The 17,214-nt window shown below is 48.1% G+C and overlaps 1 protein-coding gene across 1 annotated transcript in view; it reads left to right on the top strand.

Annotated features, from left to right (window-relative positions):
* TANGO2 (transport and golgi organization 2 homolog) overlaps positions 1-17,214 on the top strand; it is a 42,000-nt gene that overhangs the window by 15,148 nt on the left and 9,638 nt on the right. The window contains exons 3-4 of the mRNA XM_049764655.1: positions 5,916-6,004; positions 15,830-15,949. Of these exons, the coding sequence (XP_049620612.1) occupies positions 5,916-6,004; positions 15,830-15,949 (209 nt within the window). The remainder of the gene's footprint in view (positions 1-5,915; positions 6,005-15,829; positions 15,950-17,214) is intronic.

The following is a 17,214-nucleotide window of genomic DNA, read 5'->3' as shown; positions in this document are numbered from 1 at the left end:
CCTGGATCGGCTGCTTGCAAGGCAAACGCCGCTGTGCTATCTCTCCGGGCCCTAGGTGTTTTTTTTTTTTTTTTTTTTTTTTTTTTTTTTAGTTTTTGGGTCACACCCAGCAGTGCTCAGAAATCGTCCCTGACAAGCTTGGAGGACATATGGAATTCAAACCACCATCTGTCCTCTGAGTGCAAGGCAAACGCCCTAGTGCTGTGCTATTTCTCAGGCCCCACCTTCCTCCTTCTTTATGAGGTTCTAGGAGTTGAACTTAGATAGCTAAATGCCTTATCTCTATACTATCTGTCTGCTCCCACCTGTTTTTATTTTTTTAGGGACCCAGCAGGGTTCTGTTTGTTAATGATGGCCAGTGGTTCTAGGAAGCATCAGGGCCACATCTCATGGTTCTAGGTTAGCACAACACTGTGCTGTGATCAGAACTTGGGCTTAACATAATTTTTTGTTGTTGTTGTTGTTGTTGTTGTTGTTGTTTTGGTTTTTGGCCACACCCGGTGATGCTCAGGGGTTCCTCCTGGCTATGCGCTCAGAAGTTGCTCCTGGCTTGGGGGACCATATGGGACACCGGGGGATAGAACCGAAGTCCATCCAAGGCTAGCACAGGCAAGGCAGGCACCTTACCTCTAGCGCCACCGCCTGGCCCCGTTGTTGTTGTTTTTTGTTTTTTTGGGTCACACCCAGCAGTGCTCAGGGGTTACTCCTGGCTCTGCGCTCAGAAATCACTCCTGGCAGGCTCAAGGGACCAAATGGATGCCAGGATTTGAACCACCGTCCTTCTGCATGCAAGGCAAATGCCCTACTTCTATGCTCTCTCTCTGGCCCCAGGTTAGCATAATTTAAGGCAAGTACTCTTCCACTTGTGCTCTCTCCATAGCCCAGATAGACACATTTTAATTCTAATGCAGATGCCTGGTGCTCCAAACAGGAGCAGAGTGGAAAAGAACCTGGGCTGGAATGTGGCTGAAGCATACTTGGTTCTGGGACAATCCCTGCCAGTATTGCTGCCCTGTCCCACTACAGGCATGACCCTGATTCCCCCCAGCTCTTAACTCAGGGGATGGCCCTCGACTCTTCCATCCCAGACCACTTGTGTGTCCCCTCTAGAAATTTTATTTTTTTTATTTTTGGTTTTTGGGTCACACCTGACAGCACTCAGGGGTTAATATGGCTCTGCACGCAGAAATCATCCCTGGCAGGTTCTGGGGACCATATGGGATGCTGGGATTCGAACCACCATCTGTCCTGAATCGGCTGCATGCAAGGCAAGCCCTATCGCTGTGCTATCTTTCCAGCCCCATCCCCCTGGAAATTTTAATTAAAAAAAGCACGGGGCCAGAGAGATGGCATGGAGGTAGGGCGTTTGCCTTGTATACAGAAGGACGGTAGTTTGAATCCTGGCATCCCATGTGGTCCCCCGAGCCTGCCAGGAGTGATTTCTGAGCGTAGAGCCAGGAGTCAACCCTGAGCGCTGCCGGGTGTGACCCCAAAACCAAAAACCAAAAATAAAAAACAAAAAAAAACAAACAGTTGTATGCATTGGCCTATGAATTACTACCTCCAAAGTTTCTGGGCCCGGAGAGATAGCACAGCGGTGTTTGCCTTGCAAGCAGCCGATCCAGGACCAAAGGTGGTTGGTTCGAATCCCGGTGTCCCATATGGTCCCCCGTGCCTGCCAGGAGCTATTTCTGAGCAGACAGCCAGGAGTAACCCCTGAGCACCGCCGGGTGTGACCCAAAAACAAAACAAAACAAAACAAAACAAAGTTTCTGTAGCCATCTGCAGGTTAGTCCTGAGCTCTTAGTGCCCTTGTCATGCTGGTTGCTCTTGTTTCTCATTCCAGAAACCTGCATACTCTGTGAAAAACAAGTCAAAGTTCAGAGCATTTAGGAGTAAGTCATGATCTCCAATCAGCCTGTGAGATATAGATGGTCCCAGGACACCTGCTGCTCTCTGGGACCCACCCAGCTATGGTAGATACTGATGCGAGGGACAGGCCTCCAAGCATAAGGGAGGACATTAGCCCAAGGGGGTGGAAGCCCCAGTCAGCTAACTGAGGTCATCAAAATGGAGCATCTGCTGGGCCTAACCTCGCCAGATGTTCCCTGTGTGAACCCAGCTGTACACAGGCCACTGCTCCTGTATCAGGTCCACTCAGACACGGGAGCGAGCTTTCACTGACTCCAAAATGGGGGCTGTTGGGCAAGCGGTTAGCCCCATGGAGGATCTGTGCCCCTACTCTGTGTCACCAGACTCTTCCAGATGGTGTCCGGCATCCCTCTTTCAAGCCTGAACATATTCACATGCTCCCATACACAGCCCCGCACTCAGATGGCAGCTAAAAGTTCCCCCTCTTCCCTTTTCCAGGAAGCACATACATGTCCTCAGCAGTAGTGAGGAGTCACAGTTTTTTTGTTTATTTGTTTTGGGGCCATACCCAGCAGGTTCTGAGGGGTATGCACTCAGGAATCACCCCTGGTGAATATGGGGGAATATATGGGACACTGGGGATCAAACCCTGGTCTGCTGTGTGCAAGGCAAGTGCCCCACACGCTGTATTACTGCTCTGTCCCCAGAGAGTTACAGTTTTAATTACTAGAACAAAAAGTCACAGGCAGTTAGTGGGGCCTTCTCTGAGCTCCTGGCTGCTGGTCCCAACCCCTGTGCCGAGGTGCTGCTATGTAAAGGCCCCTCCTGAGGTCTGCAGCCCCCAGAAGAAGTGAAAGGAGCCTAAGCACTCCTTTGAGCCCCTGCATAATGACTGCAGTGAAAGGCCTGGCAAGCTGCTCTTCCCAGCCCCTGTCCCCCCATGGAATAGTATTATCTGTGAAAAAAGTCATTGCAGTGCTCCCCGACATAGCACACATGTGGAGCTTCTTGTTAAAACACAGGCAGTCAGCATTTAAACTGAACAGTCAGCATTTCCTTTTGATTTCCCCCTTTTCTGGAGCCTTCTGGAAGAATCAGGCAGGAGCCAGTAGCACCTTCTCCCTATGGATGATGCCTCCCAGACCCTTGTCACTGGTGAGGAACAGGGAAAGAGAGTGGGATCTGGATCAGCTTTTTCCTCTGGGGCTGTGTCTGGCTCCCTCTTCCAGCCCCTGCTCACATTGAGACTATGAGGCGCCCTTGACCAAGGTGGTCGTCATGTACCAGCCAACACAGTCCTAGAAGGGATGAAGCAGGTGTGCCAGGCTAGGGGGCAACATGAGGCCTTTCTCTCAACCCTGGGCAGGTGTCCCGGATGGATCACGGCAGCAAGACCTGCAGTGACATTCCGTCAATGGTAAGGGCCATAAGGGTCATAAAGCCTAGGCTAGAGAGAAGCCACACAGGATAGGGGTGCAGGGGTGGGGAACCTGCCTGCATGCTCCTAGTGGTTCAATGGCTGCGTGCTCACAGTACTTGGTTTTTCTAGAGGACAGGCCCACACCACTAGCAAGATGAAAAGATATCTCCATGAAGCTGGAGAGGTAGCACAGTTATAGGGTGTTTGCCTTGCATGTAGCTGACCCAGGATGGACACGGGTTTTGGTTCCCGGCATCCTATATGGTTCCCTGAGCCTGCCAAGAGCAATTTCTGAGCAATGAGCCAGGAGTAAGCCCTGAGTGCTGCCAGGTGTTGCCCAAAAACCAAAAAAAAGAAAGTATATCTCTACTCTGAGGTCTGGGGTTGGAGCTGATTCCACTCATAACTATAGGACATTTTAGTTGTTGTTTTGTTTTGTTTTGGCCACACCCGTTTGACGCTCAGGGGTTATTCCTTGCTATACATTCGGAAATTGTTCCTGGCTTGGGGAGACCATATGGTACACTGGGGGATCGACCGTGGTCCTTCCTAGGTTAGCACTTTCAAGGCAGACGCCTTACCTCTAGCGCCACCTTTCTGGCCCAACTGTAGGACTTTTTATTTTACTTCACAGATAGCTGGCTGTCATCTTACAATACCCTACAGTGCTGGGGAGCTATGTAATGCCTAGGATTGAATCCTAGTACAGGACTACTGAATCAGGTCCTCTGCTTTCAGGCAGTGTGACCCTGCCCTGATCCCCTGTCCCTGAATTGCCTGTGCTTTGCCTCAGAGTTCTAGGACATTTTGCAGAGGCTGATGGGAAATTTTTCATTTTCTTGTTTTTACTTAATGGCTATCTCCAGGGGTACTGGGGTGGGTAGGTGTTAACAGAGGCTGCTCACAAGCCTAGTGCTGTAGTGCTTAGGGTGAGGTAGAACTGGGCTCCATGAAGCTCACACTTGGCTGTGCTTGGGAGACTATGTGGGACTAGGATGTAACTCAGAGCCTCATATATGATAAGTATATGCTCTTCTCCTGGACTGTCTCCTTGGTCTTTAAGCTTTATTTTTAGGAGCTAGAGAGATAGTATAGGTGTTAAGGAATTTGCCTTACATATGGCTGACCCAGATTTCACCCCAGGTACCTCAGATTGTCTCTTGAGCTCACAGGAGCAGTTCCTAAGCATAGAACCAGGAGTAAACCTAGAGTACCAGTAGGTGTGGCCCCAAAATTCCAGCCAACAAACAAAACCCCCTTCATTCTCTTGGTCCAGAACTAGGCTCAGAAAATGTTGACAGCAGCTTTTGTAGTGTCCCCATTTGTCCCAAATTGTTTTATCAGTGCAGAAACACTAGTAGAACCCAGAGAATTCCTCACCTCCACCCAAGAAAGCATCCCTAGACTCGAGACAGAGCCACTGTCTTCCTGTCCTTGATGGGCAAGCTCTCAGTCCTGCTCACATAGGAAATTCTTAGGAAGGACAGATGGACAGGGAGGACTCCTCCTTCCAGCCTGGGTGCCTATGATATGCTGTGCCAGCCTTTCCGCTTGCCCCCTAGTTCTGCTATCCCATTGGGCCTCGTTTCAGAGAAGTGGGATGTGCAAGATGAGGTGAATGTTCCCCTAGAGTGGTAGGCCTCCTGCTTCCTGATGCTGCAGATACTTTTTATTAGGAGTGTGTTTAGAATTAATTAAATTAATATTAGTCCTGGATGGTGATGGATGATGGTGGATGGATGGTGAGGCCTTTCTCAGCCACCCTGGGCGCCCGCATCTTCTTCTAGTTGGTGGGTCTGCGGTTTCAGGGTAGCGGCGAGGAAATGATCCACAGGCAGTCAGTAGAAGTCAGGAGATAAGCTGGGATGGGAAAAAAAAGAAGTCAGGAGATAACCAACTTTATTAAAAAGGCCCTAGCCACCATGTGTGGCTTCTAAGTTAACCTTTTTTTTTTTGTTGTTGTTTGGTTTTTGAGTCACACCTGGCAGCGCTCAGGGGTTACTCCTGGCTCTATGCTCAGAAATCGCTCCTAGCAGGTTCGAGGACCATATGGGATGCTGAGAATCGAACCTGGGTCTGTCCCAGGTCAGCCGTATACAAGGCAAACGCTCTACTGTGTGCTATTGCTATGACCTTCTGCATATATATATATTTGTTGTTGTTGTTGTTGTTGTTGTTTTTGTTTTGGGGCCACACCGGCGTTGCTCAGGGGTTACTCCTGGCTGTCTGCTCAGAAATAGCTCCTGGCAGGCACGGGGGACCATATGGGACACCAGGATTCAAACCAACCACCTTTGGTCCTGGATCGGCTGTTTGCAAGGCAAATGCCGCTGTGCTGTCTCTCCGGGCCCTTTTTATTTTCTTTTTTCTTTTTTCTTTTTCTTTTTTTCTGCAGATATATTTTTACCACCTGCCTGTTTCCTCTTCAAGGCAGTCCTGAGCCCTGAGCCCAGCACTGCTACCAAGCATGATCCCTCACTGGCCCCCGTCTTCTGTCACTTTGGCTTCTGTTTCCCCAGAGGCAAATAAATGTTCACTGATCAGGGAGAGAGAAAACCCGGCCAATCCTTGTTTCTGTTTTCATCCGAGACCTTCAGAACTTCAGTCACTCTTCCCTCCTCAGGCTTATCCTGGCAGCCAACAGGGATGAAGCCTACCAGAGACCTGCAAAGGTAGCCGACTTCTGGGGGATCAACAATGATATCCTTAGCGGTGAGTGTCCCTGCTGCTGGGAACAGCTCGAGGAGGGGTCTGGCTTGCACTGGGGCGAAATTTGAAAGTGGGATGCTGGTGATAGTCGTGGGACTGCTCTGCCAGTGGGTTCAGGGCTAGAATTGGGGTGCCAAGCCCAGTATTGTTTCCCAGGACCACCCACATGGCTTCCTGTAGTCTAATGAAAGAATTAGCCAGAAAAATATGGTTTTTTTCTTTTTCTTTTTTTTTGGGTGGTGGTGGAAATCACCTGGCTCTACGCTCAGAAACCACTTCTGGCAGGCTCGGGGAACCATATGGGATGCCGGGATTCAAACCACTGTCCTTCTGCATGCAAGGCAAATGCCCTACCTCCATGCTATCTCTCCAGCCCCAGTTTTTCCTTTTTCTTTTTTGGTTTATTTTATTTCAGTTTTGGGGCTCTGTGCTCAGGAATCAGTCCTGGCCATAGAATGCCAAGGATCAAACCCAGTTTGTCATGTGCAAGGCAAACACCGCCCCCTTCTCTCTGCTCTACTATCTCTGTGGCCCTAATTGGTTTTCCTGGGATCCACCCTTCCACCCTGGGTGTGTGGTTGTTTTTGTGGGAGGCACAAGTCTCCCCTTGATTACCTGCGAAGTCCCATAGTTATGGGAAGGATATACATGTACACACAAGCTGATATGCCTCTCTTTTTGGGGGGTTGTTATGCTTACACATTCTTGTTTGAGCTCTACCAGAGATTGCACATGTTATGACACTGGGGCTTACAGAGTACTGCTGGATGTCAGGGATCAAATTCAAGGACTCATGGTTGCAAGACAGGCCCTCTCCCGCTGAGCTGTGCCGAGGCTCAACACATATTTCTTTTTTTTTTTTTTTTTTTTTGGTTTTTGGGCCACACCCTGTGACGCTCAGGGGTTACTCCTGGCTATGCGCTCAGAAGTTGCTCCTGGCTTCTTGGGGGACCATATGGGACGCCGGGGGATCGAACCGAGGTCCGTCCTAGGCTAGCGCAGGCAAGGCAGGCACCTTACCTCCAGCACCACCGCCCGGCCCCCAACACATATTTCTTTAGGTTTTTTTGTTTTGTTTTGTTTTTGTTTTTGGGCCACACCCAGCATTGCTCAGGGGTTACTCTTGGCTGTCTGCTCAGAAATAGCTCCTGGCAGGCACGGGGGACCATATGGGACACCGGGATTTGAACCAACAACCTTTGGTGCTGGATCGGCTGCTTGCAAGGCAAACGCCGCTGTGCTATCTCTCTGGGCCCATATTTCTTTCTTTCTTTTTTTTTTTTTTGGGCCCATATTTCTTTAGTTTTACTTTTTGCTTTTGGGCCACATCTGACAGCTCTCTGGCTACTCCGGCTCTGTGCTCAGGAGACCATATGCAATGCTGGTAATTGAATCCAGGTTGGCCAGGTACAATGCAAATGCCCTACCTATTGCTCCGGCCCCTTTATTTTTTTCACCCATGGGATCAGTCTTAGGGTTCACATATGCAGTATATGTGCTTTACCACCATGTTACAGCCCTGACCCCCTGGGTTTGATTTTAGCCTCTTTCTATTGCTTAACCCTTCTCAATTTCACTGATAATTTCTGCTATAGTGTCATATAAACTTTATTAAAATCTTTTTATTTATTTACTTTTTTTGCCACACCCAGTGGTGCTCAAGTTACTCCTGGCTCTGCACTCAGAAATTGCTTTTGACAGGCTTGGGGGACCATATGGGATGCTGGGTATCGAGTTGGGATCTGTCCTGGGTCAGCCGTGTGCAAGGCAAACACCCTACCGCTGTGCTATTGCTCTGGCCCCAGGCTTGGTGCTTTTGATGCATGCAAAACCTGCTCTCTAGTCTTTTTATCTATCTCTCTGGCTGTTCTCAATTGATTTTATTCCCACAGTGCATATTTTTCATCTTACCTGTAGCAATTTTATATTTTCCTTGTGTGTACTTAATGTTTTAGCATCTAGAGTATAGTTGTAATGTCTATTTAAATATCCTTGTTTGCAGATTATCATAACTGTTTCAATTCCAGATCACTGGGAGGGTGGGGGATGGGTGATTCTTGACTCTGTGCTCAGGAGTGTCTGCTGAAAGTGCTCAAGGGCTCTCGGTGGTGCTTGAGATCTGGATCAGGGTCCGTGGGGTGCAAGGCAAGTACTTTAACCTCTATTCTATGTTATCTCTCCAGCCTCCAGATCAGTTTTATATATTTCTTTTTTTTTTTTTTTTTGGTTTTTGGGTCATACCTGGCGGTGCTCAGGGGTTACTCCTGGCTGTCTGCTCAGAAATAGCTCCTGGCAGGCACGGGGGACCATATGGGACACCGGGATTCGAACCAATCACCTTTGGTCCTGGATCGGCTGCTTGCAAGGCAAACGCCGCTGTGCTATCTCTCCGGGCCCTTCTTTATTTATTTTTGTTGGCTCATTTGGGGCCACATCTAGTGGTGCCGAGAATTTACTCCTGGCTTAATCACAGGGATCATTCCTGATGGGACTTGGGGGACCATATGTGGTACCAGGGATCTAACTTGGGTTTGCTGCATGTAAGGCAGGTGCTCTACTTGCTATCTTATTGTTATGACCACTCCAATCAGGTTTTTTTTTTTTGGGGGGGCACATTCAGTGACGCTCAGGGGTTACTCCTGGCTATGTGCTCAGAAGTCGCTCCTGGCTTGGGGGACGCCGGGAGTCAAACCTCGGTCTGTTCTAAACTAGTGCGGGCAAGCCTTACCACTTGTGCCACCGCTCCGGACCCTCCCTCCAATAAGTTTTTTTTTTTTTTTTTTTGGGTCACACCCGGCAGTGCTCAGGGGTTACTCCTGGCTCTAAGCTCAGAAGTCTCTCCTGGTAGGCTCAGGGGACCATATGGGATGCCGGGATTCGAACCACCGACTTTCTGCATGCAAGGCAAATGCCTTACCTCCATGCTATCTCTCTGGTCCCCCTCCAATAAGTTTTTTTTTTTTTTTTTTTTTTGGTTTTTGGGTCACACCCGGCGGTGCTCAGGGGTTATTCCTGGCTCCATGCTCAGAAATTGCTCCTGGCAGGCACGGGGGACCATATGGGACGCCGGGATTTGAACTGATGACCTTCTGCATGAAAGGCAAACGCCTTACCTCCATGCTATCTCTCCGGCCCCTCCAATAAGTTTTAATGAATTCACTGAACTCCTTTTAGTGAATGAGGCCATGTTTTCCTACTTCTTAGTTTTTTGTTATGTTTATAGGTCTGGAATATATGCTGCCACTGAGGTATAATCTTTCCTGCTTTGAATGCTGGTGGTGTGTGTGTGTGTGTGTGTGTGTGTGTGTGTGTGTGTGTGTGTTTGGGTCCATACCCAGTGGCATTCAGGGGTTACTCTTGACTCTGCATGCAGAAATTACTCCTGGCAGGCTCTAGGGACCCTATGGGATGTCAGGAATCAAACCTGGGTCGACCACATGCAAGGCAAATGCCCTACCTGCTGTGCTGTCATTCCCAGCCTGGAGATATTTTATTGAATATCAAACATTTGTGGATTCTTTCTTTTAGGGGGCTGAATTTTTGTGGAAATCTAGAAATGTCTGGAACCTTGTTCTAAAACACACTGACAGTGTCTTGCAACTGTTGTTTCTTATTTTGTGTCTGGATTTTGGTTGTTTTATTACAGAGTATAAATCTGGGCCCTATTGCGTGGTCAGATGGAAGTGTTTCTTTCATTTTATAATTTGTAGTCATTCTTTTTTTCTTTTTTTGGTTTTTGGGCCACACCCGGCAGTGCTCAGGGGTCACTTCTGGCTGTCTGCTCAGAAATAGCTCCTGGCAGGCACGGGGGACCATATGGGACACCAGGATTCGAACCTACCACCTTTGGTCTGGATCGGCTGCTTGCAAGGCAAACACCGCTGTGCTATCTCTCCGGGCCCTGTAGTCATTCTTAATACATTTTGAGCTTGAGAAATGCTTTTACCTACTCATCTCTTTTTCCTTTTTATAATGGTTTGGTTAAAAATAATAAAAATGAGGGGCCGGGCGGTGGCGCTGGAGCTAAGGTGCCTGCCTTGCCTGCGCACGGACCGCGGTTCGATCCCCCGGCGTCCCATATGGTCCCCCAAGAAGCCAGGAGCAACTTCTGAGCGCATAGCCAGGAGTAACCCCTGAGCGTCACAGGGTGTGGCCCAAAAACCAAAAAAAAAAAAAAAAAAATGAAAGCTAGAATGATTTCTAATCCCCTCATATAAAAAGTAATATAAAAATTATTTTTGGGGGGGTCGAAGAGATAGCACAGTGGTAAGTTGTTTGCCTTAGGAGCAATTCCCGGCATCCCATATGGTCCCCCGAGCCTGCCAGGAGCGATTTCTGAGCATAGAGCCAGGAGTAACCCCTGAGCACTGCCGGTTGTGACCCACCCCAAAAAAAAAAGATTTTTTTTTTTAACTTTTGGGCTCCACTCAGTGTTGCTCAGTAGTTACTTTTGGTTCTATGCTCGTGTAACTTCTGGTGAGCTCGCGTGACCATATGGGATGTTGGGGACTAAACCTGGGTTAGCCATGTGCGAGGCAAATACCCTACTCACTGTACTATTGCTATGATCCTTAAAAAAGATGTTTAAAAATAGGTCAGAAGAGTACAGGGATTAGGCCACTTGCCTTGCTTTATGGCTGGTCCTGGTTTGAACTCCAGATTCACAGATGGTCTCTCAAGCATTTACCAGGAGTGACCCCTGAGCTTGAAACAGTATTAAGCCTTGCACACTACCAGGTATGGCCCAACACTCCCCTGCAAAAGCAACAATAACAACAAACATATCCCGAGGCCAGAGAGGCTGCTCTATTGGTTGAGAACATGTTCTGTCTGTGGAGGCTGGGTTATAGCCCCAGCAGCAAATAGTCACTTAAATACTGCCAGTAGTAGAACCTAAGCAGTAAATTTGGGGTAATAACCCCAGATTACTACTATACTGCCAATACCCCAAAAGCCAACCCTGATAAATCCAAAACAAATCCTTCTACCCTTTCTCCCATTCTCCATCCTCCCCCGCTTCAGGAACCTCAGTTCTATTATTGTCCACTGGTCTGTTTTTTTATTTATTTTGTTTCTCTGCTTCTGTTTCCTTCCTTCCTTCCTTCCTTCCTTCCTTCCTTCCTTCCTTCCTTCCTTCCTTCCTTCCTTCCTTCCTTCCTTCCTTCCTTCCTTCCTTCCTTCCTTCCTTCCTTCCTTCCTCCCTCCCTTCCTTCCTCCCTCCCTCCCTCCCTCCCTCCCTCCCTCCCTCCCTCCCTCTTTGTTTTTGTCACACCTGGCAGCGCTCAGGGGTTACTCCTGACTCTCCGATCAGAAATCGCTCCCGGCAGGCTCCGGGGACCATATGGAATGCTGGGATTCGAATCACCGTTCTTCTGCATGCCAGGCAAATGCCCTTCATGCTATCTCTCCCCGGCCCCAACTTCTGTTTCCTTTCCTTTTCTTTTCTTTCCATTTCTTTTTTTTTTCTTTCCATTTCTTTAGATCACACATGTGAAATCATTTAGTGCTCAACTTTCCTTGGATTTGTGATCCTTACATATTTCTGGAAATAACAACAAAAATTATAGCTCAGTTATATTCTGTTATTCAGTAGTTTTCTAGTAGTATTGTTCTCTGCCCATCTGTTAGAAGGCCCTTTGGTGATTCCAAAGTTGTTGTAAATATGTGCTGCAGGCAACACTGGGGATGGGTATAATATTTCATGTTCGTTATCATGTTCTCAGGATAGACACCCAGAAGTGGGATTGTTGGATCATATGGCATTTCTAATTTTAGCTTCTTATGGAAACTTTATACTGTTTCTCCCAAATGGTTGCATATTTATATTGTTTATATTACCATGTTGGTTCATTTTAAAATATTTTAGGGTAAACATTTTCTTTTCTTTTTTTTAAACATTTTATTTTCTATAATTAATTTGAATTGGGCTGGGGAGTTGGATCATACTTGGCCATGCTCAGGGCTTAATCCTGGATCAATGCTAAGCTCATGCCAGAGCTCAGTGGACCATATGTGGTACTGGGACTAGAACTGGATGAGCTGCAGGGAGGGCAAGCACCTATCCCTGTATTATCTTTCAAGCTTGGGAAAACCTCTAGTTAAGTATAAGTTTCTACTCTTTTTTTTTTTTTTTTTTTGGTTTTTGGGCCACACCCGGTGACGCTCAGGGGTTACTCCTGGCTATATGCGCTCAGAAGTCGCTCCTGGCTTGGGGGACCATATGGGACGCTGGGGGATCGAACCGCGGTCCGTCTCCTAGGCTAGCGCAGGTAAGGCAGGCACCTTACCTCCAGCACCACCGCCCGGCCCCAAGTTTCTACTCTTTTTTCTTTCTTTCTTTCTTTCTTTCTTTCTTTCTTTCTTTCTTTCTTTCTTTCTTTCTTTCTTTCTTTCTTTCTTTCTTTCTTTCTTTCTTTCTTTCTTTCTTTCTTTCTTTCTTTCTTTCTTTCTTTCTTTCCTTCCTTCCTTCCTTCCTTCCTTCCTTCCTTCCTTCCTTCCTTCCTTCCTTCCTTCCTTCCTTCCTTCCTTCCTTCCCTCCCTCCCTCCCTCCCTCCCTCCCTCCCTCCCTCCCTCCCTCCCTCCTTCCCTTCCCTCCCTCCCTCCCTCCTTCCCTTCCCTCCCTCCTTCCCTTCTTCCCTCCCTCCCTCCCTCCCTCCCTCCTTCCCTTCCCTCCCTCCCTCCCTTCTTCCCTCCCTCCCTCCCTCCCTCCCTCCCTCCCTTCTTCCCTCCCTCCCTCCCTCCCTCCTTCCCTCCCTCCCTCCCTCCCTCCCTTCCTTCCTTTCTTTCTTTTAAATTTTGGGCTATACCCAGCGGTGCTGGGGGTTTCTCCTGGCTCTTTGCTTAGAAATTGCTCCTGAGGGCTGGAGATATAGCATGGAGGCAAGGCATTTGCCTTGCATATGGAAGGATGGTGGTTCAAATTCCAGCATCCTATATGGTTCCCTGAGCCTGCCAGGAGTGATTTATGAGCATAGAGCCAGGAGTGACCCCTGAGCGCTGCCGGGTGTGACCCAAAAACCAAAAAAAAAAAGAAAGAAAAAGAAATTTCTCCTGGGGGCCTGTGAGGTGGCACTAGAGGTAAGGTGTCTGCCTTGTAAACGCTAGCCAAGGAAGGACCGCGGTTCGATCCCCCGGCATCCCATATGGTCCCCCAAAGCTAGGGGCGATTTCTGAGCACTTAGCCAGGAGTAATCCCTGAGCATCAAACGGGTGTGGCCCAAAAAACGAACAAAAATAAACAAAAAAGAAATTTCTCCTGGCAGGCTCAGGGGACCATATGGGATGCCGGGAATTGAACACAAGTTCATCCAGGTTGGTCGCTTGCAAGGCAAATGCCCTACTGTGGTGCTATCATTCTGGTCCCAAGTTTTTTACTCATTTTACTTATGACATGGTCTAAAATCATCTCTAAATTCATATTGCTTTTTTTTTCCTATTTGTTTCAAGAAGACTCAAAATTTGGGGTTTTGAATTTTGGCTTCTGATTTAAATATTCAGGAGGTGTAGGGCTGGAGCAATAACATAGCAGTAGGGCGTTTGCCTTACATGTGACCAACCTGGACAGACCTGGGTTCTATCCCCGGCATTCCATATAGTCCCCTGAGCCTGCCTGGAGCAATTTCTGAGCACAAAGCCAGGAGTAACTCCTGAGTGCAAAAACCAAAAAAAATTTTTTTTCAGGAGATGATAGGGGTAGAACCCATGTAAAACATACTGTACCACTGAAAAATGTTTCTGACCCCTTCAAAATTGGTTTGTCGTGTGAGGTCTGGTTCAAATTCCCATTTCCGGGCCCGGAGAGATAGCGCAGCGGCGTTTGTCTTGCAAGCAGCCAATCCAGGACCAAAGGTGGTTGGTTCAAATCCCGGTGTCCCATGTGGTCCCCCGTGCCTGCCAGGAGCTATTTCTGAGCAGACAGCCAGGAGTAACCCCTGAGCATCGCCGGGTGTGGCCCCCCGCCCCAAAAAATTCCCATTTCCTCCACCCCCATTCTCCTGTCATTCCAGCATCACCTATTGAATTATAACTCTCTTCCATCCCTATTGCTTCATTGGGACGTGTTTGAAATTCCAGTGGACACCCATACATATGGGTCTCTTCTAGATTGTTGGGTGCATTGATCTGGGTCTTGAGTGCAGCAGCTTCTTCGCCAGTCTTGGAAGCAGGTAGCGTAGCCCTTCCAGCTTTCTTCTTTTTCAGCACTGCTTTGTCCACTCTCCCTAGTTCCTTTGTGCATGAACATTTTAGAATGTGCTTATTAATTAGTTTCTTTTTTCCCCTTTCTGTTTTTGGACTAAACCTGGCATTGTCCAAGGCTGCTCCATGTCATGATATACTCAAGGGAGCCACGCAGTGCTAGGGTTTCAACCCAGACTTCCTGCATATAAAACATATGTGGGAGAGATAGTACAGTGGGCAAGGTGCTTGAGCCCTCCTAGAGTGATCCCTGAATGCAGAGCTAGGATTAGACCCGAAGACCACTGGGTATGGCCCAAATAACAAAGCAAAACATTTACTTGGAATCATGCACTTAGCCTTTGGAGTATTTTTTATCTACTTGGGTCTAGCCACTTGCAAATTTCTATAAAATAAAAAGTTCACTGAGATTTTGACTGGGATTGCGTTGTCCATATGGGCCATCTCAGCAGAGCTGAGACCCTGAGTGGCCAGTGCACTTTCTTCTTCAATCAGGACACTGAGCTGCTCTCCTCACCTCTTTGGGCTTTTCTTTAAGGCTCTTAAGAACCACCTGTCTCTTATGCTTTCCTTTTCTATTGCTTAGTGTCATTGCAAATCATGTAGTTCAGCATTTATAGCAAAGTTTTTTGTTTTTTTTTTTTGGTTTTTGGGCCACATCCGTTTGACGCTCAGGGGTTACTCCTGGCTATGCGCTCAGAAATCGCCCCTGGCTTGGGGGGGGACCATATGGGACACGGGGGAGGAGGGGGTTGAACCGCGGTCCGTCCTACGCTAGCGCTTGCAAGGCAGACACCTTATCTCTAGCGCCACCTTCCCGGCCCCAATATATCAAAGTTCTTGCTAGTTCTAGTAGTTTGAATTCTTGGTAGAATCCTTTTGGATTTTTTTGTCACATCTAGTCCTGGCATCTCTACATCAAGATTTACTTCTTTCTTTGTGATCTTTACCGATCTTTACTTCTTTCGCTCCTATAACTTGCTGTTGTCACACAAATCTTTTTTTTTTTTTTTTTTGGCTTTTCGGGCCACACCCGTTCGATTCTCAGGGGTTACTCCTGGCTAAGCACTCAGAAATTGCCCCTGGCTTGCGGGAACCATATGGGATGCCGGGGGATGGAACTGCGGTCCTTCCTTGGCTAGCGCTTGCAAGGCAGACTCCTTACCTCTAGCGCCACCTCGCCGGCCCCACAAATCTATTTTTAACCCACTCTAATCCCACAGAGCTCTCAGAAGCCCTATCTTGAGCTGTGCTCCCTCAGGGGAGCTTGCTACCTTGGGCTGACTATGATTTGGGCTCCCAGTTATGCCCTGCGGGAGGACACAGTCCTGAGGATGTGACATAGAGCCCCAGCTGTCCTCCCAGCCTAGCACTGTGCCAAGCACCTATGAATTCTGGCCTGCCTGTGCTCACTACCCTGCTGCAGGGGCTCCTGTGGGCAACGTTATCTTGTGGAGCGGAATCCTTGAACGCTCTGTGGATCCAGGGACCACATTCCCCAGGAAACTTTGAACCCCTATTTTACAACCAGGGCTGCTTGATGAGGCTTGCATCTCATCAGGATGGGAGGCCAGTGAATGCTGTGTTTACTGTGGTGGACAGGGCTGTGATCTGTACTGTCATCTGTTACAGGGCTTGACATGGAGGAAGGCAAGGAAGGGGGCACTTGGCTGGGGATAAGTACGCGGGGAAAACTGGCAGCAATCACCAACTACCTGCAGCCACGGCAAGACCCAGATGCTCGCAGCAGAGGTAGCCTGATGAACAGTGAAGAGGCAACATGGGAGGGGAAGGGCCCCCCACCACTTCCACAACTGCCCTGCTGATTGGTAGCATCAATATGTTAAAACCACCCTCTTCCTGGCCAGCATAATCACTCCTAACTATCTTTTTTCCTTGTCTTTTTTTTTTTTCCTTTCTTTTTTTGGGGGAGCTTGTCACACCTGGCAGTGCTCAGGGGTTACTCCTGGCTCTATGCTCAGAAATCACTTCTGGCAGGTTCGGGGGACCATATGGGATACCAGGATTCGAACCACCATTTTCTGCATGCAAGGCAAACGCCTTACCTCCATGCTATCTCTCCAAGTCTTTGTTTTTGTTTGTTTGTTTTTTTGGGTCACACCTGGCAGTGCTCAGGGGTTACTCCTGGCTCTTTGCTCAGAATCGCTCCTGGCAGGCTCAGAGACCATATGGGAGGCTGGGATTCGAACCTGCGTCCTTCTGCACACAAGGCAAATGCCTTACCTCCATGCTATCTCTCCGGCCCATGTTTCTTTTGTTTCTTTTTTGGGGGGTGAGGGAGTGGTGGCACACATGGTGGTTCTTGTTTTGTTCCTGGCTCTGCACTCAGGAATCATTTCTGGAGGTGCTTAGGACACTCTGGGATGCTGGGAATAGAACCCAGACCAGCCCCATGAAAGGCAAAAGCCCTTTGTGCTGTACTATTGCTTGGGCCCTCTTTTTTCTTTCTTTGTTTTTTTTTTTTTTTTATTCTGTTTTTCTTTATTTTGGGGCCATCCTTGATATGCTCAGGGCTTATTCCTGACTCTGTGCTCAAGGTTCACTCTTGGCAGAAGGGACCTTCTACAATTGCCAGGGATCAAAACTGTATCATCAGTGTGCAGTTTTATCTTATTTGTGCCCCCAAATATCATTCCTCATTTTTTTCGCCTTCCAGGATTTCAGTGAACACTGTTTGAACTCTTTGTCCCACTCCCCACCTTTTCAGAGTTGGAAAATCAGACACTTCAGAGAGAACCACTCTGAGACACACATTATCCCCCCTGAAAAAAACTTTTTTTGTATTTTGGGTTACATCCAGCTATGCTCAGGGGTTACTTCTGGCTTTGCGCTCAGAAATTGCTCCTGGCAGGCATGGGGGACCTTATGGGATGCTGGGATTCGAACCACTGTTCGTCTGGATTGGCTGCATGCAAAAAAAAAAAAAAAAAAAAAAAGAAAGCCCTACCGCTGTGCTATCTCTCCATCCCCGTCCCTGAAAATTTTTTCCTCATCAG

Source organism: Suncus etruscus, chromosome 17, assembly GCF_024139225.1.
Source record: "Suncus etruscus isolate mSunEtr1 chromosome 17, mSunEtr1.pri.cur, whole genome shotgun sequence".
Classification (NCBI taxonomy): Eukaryota; Metazoa; Chordata; class Mammalia; order Eulipotyphla; family Soricidae; genus Suncus; species Suncus etruscus.
Note: the sequence above shows the minus strand (reverse complement) of the source record. Positions and strands in the feature narration are given on the sequence as shown.